Source organism: Crocuta crocuta, unplaced genomic scaffold, assembly GCF_008692635.1.
Source record: "Crocuta crocuta isolate KB4526 unplaced genomic scaffold, BGI_CrCroc_1.0 scaffold480, whole genome shotgun sequence".
NCBI classification, from domain to species: domain Eukaryota; kingdom Metazoa; phylum Chordata; class Mammalia; order Carnivora; family Hyaenidae; genus Crocuta; species Crocuta crocuta.
The window spans coordinates 712356-714183 of NW_027532418.1; the positions used below are offsets into that span (position 1 = coordinate 712356).

The 1828-nt window shown below is 35.8% G+C and overlaps 1 protein-coding gene across 1 annotated transcript; it reads left to right on the forward strand.

The window, feature by feature from the left end:
• Window positions 1-916: 916 nt before the first annotated feature.
• Window positions 917-1828, forward strand: LOC144243897 (olfactory receptor 4F21-like). Its single transcript, XM_077779036.1, has one exon. It carries the CDS (start codon window positions 917-919, stop codon window positions 1826-1828), a length of 912 nt encoding a protein of 303 aa, XP_077635162.1.

The following is a 1828-nucleotide window of genomic DNA, read 5'->3' on the forward strand; positions in this document are numbered from 1 at the left end:
CAGGTCATGATTTCACCACTCATGAATTCAAGCCCCATGTCAGACTCTGTGTTAACAGCTCAGAGCCTGGAGCCTTCTTCCGATTCTGTGTCTCCTTCTCTCTCTGCCCCTTTACTGTTCATGGTCTGTCTCTTTCTCTTAAAAATAAATAAACGTTAAAAAAAAGTTTAATGAGATAATGTGCTTGGTACAAAGCTTTGTATGGAGGATGCTTCAGTAAATGTCATCTTTAATAGTATAATTGTTTAATTAACACTTTTTACCTACTAAGTATTCAGTATTTGTATCTAACATTTTCATTGAATATAGAGGCATGTACCATGACAATAGTTATCAACTGAAATCATGAATAATCACAATGTGATTTCCACAAGCCTGATTTCCATGGTAAATTATACCAAAAAAAAAGTTTAAAAACAAAACACATATACAAGGTGAAACAAGGTGGAAGGCATTAAACAATTTGGGCCTAAAGATGTCTATTAAACCACTGAAATAAATTCAGTTAAGGACAATTAGCAAATTAGTGTGAGACTATTAATGTGAAGCTGACAGTAGTAGCTAAGATTATTCATATAGGAGAACACATAAGTAAGTGAGAAGGGAAGTGTCTAGAAATCCTGGAGAGGCAAAATAAAAGGATATGAAAATGTAATAGAAGGGAATTAACACCATTTATCCCTATCTAAAATATCAATAATTTTCTTCCCTTTCTATGGAATCATTCTCTTGATCTCCATAATGTTTCCATATCCTTAATTTTTTTCATATCCAATTAAAGGATTTCTAATTGGGATATGTACCCCAGAAAAAAAACTAGCAAGAAATAGGAAATTTACATTTGTAGCACTGGTTCTGACTTTTAATTATTTTCTATTCTCAGGATATTTGAAAATCAGCTTTTCTGCCCAAGTCAATGGATGGATTAAATAATTCTATGGTTTCTGAGTTTGTGTTGCTGGGAATCGCTAGTTCTTGGGAAACTAAAGTTTTTCTTACGTTGATATTTTCCTTGATCTATTTAGGAATCATCCTGGGAAATCTCTTCATTTTCTTTTTGGTAATTTTTGATTCTCATTTACATTCTCCTATGTACTTCCTACTGGCCAACTTGTCCTTCATTGATGTGGGGGTTGCCTCTACCACAGTCCCCAAAATGATTAGAGACCTTCTAAATGAAAACAAGATAATTTCTTTCCAAAGTTGTATGACACAGATATGCTTCATCCACATCATGGGAGGAGTGGAGATGGTGTTACTCATCGCCATGGCATTTGACAGGTACACAGCCATCTGTAAGCCTCTTCACTACTTGAACATCATGAACCCTAAAACATGTGTTTCATTTGTAATTGCTGGATGGGTCATTGGAGTCATCCATGCTATGTCTCAGTTTGCTTTCATTATAAACTTGCCCTTTTGTGGTCCTAATAAAGTGGACAGCTTTTACTGTGACTTTCCCAGGATCATAAAACTTGCATGTACAGATGGAGCCAAGTTTGAGTTTATTATTGCTGCCAACAGTGGCTTCATGAGCATGGGCACCTTCTTCCTGCTGATCCTTTCCTATGTCTTTATTTTGGTCACTGTCTGGAAACGTTCTTCAGGAGACTTATCCAAGGCATTTGTCACTCTGTCAGCTCACATCACTGTGGTGGTTCTATTTTTCACTCCATGCATGTTTCTCTATGTATGGCCTTTCCCCACATCATCAATTGATAAATACCTGTTCATTGCTGACTTTGCTATCACCCCCGTCTTAAATCCCATCATATATACATTAAGAAATAAAGAAATAAAGGTGGCCATAAAAAGGTTGAGCAAATAA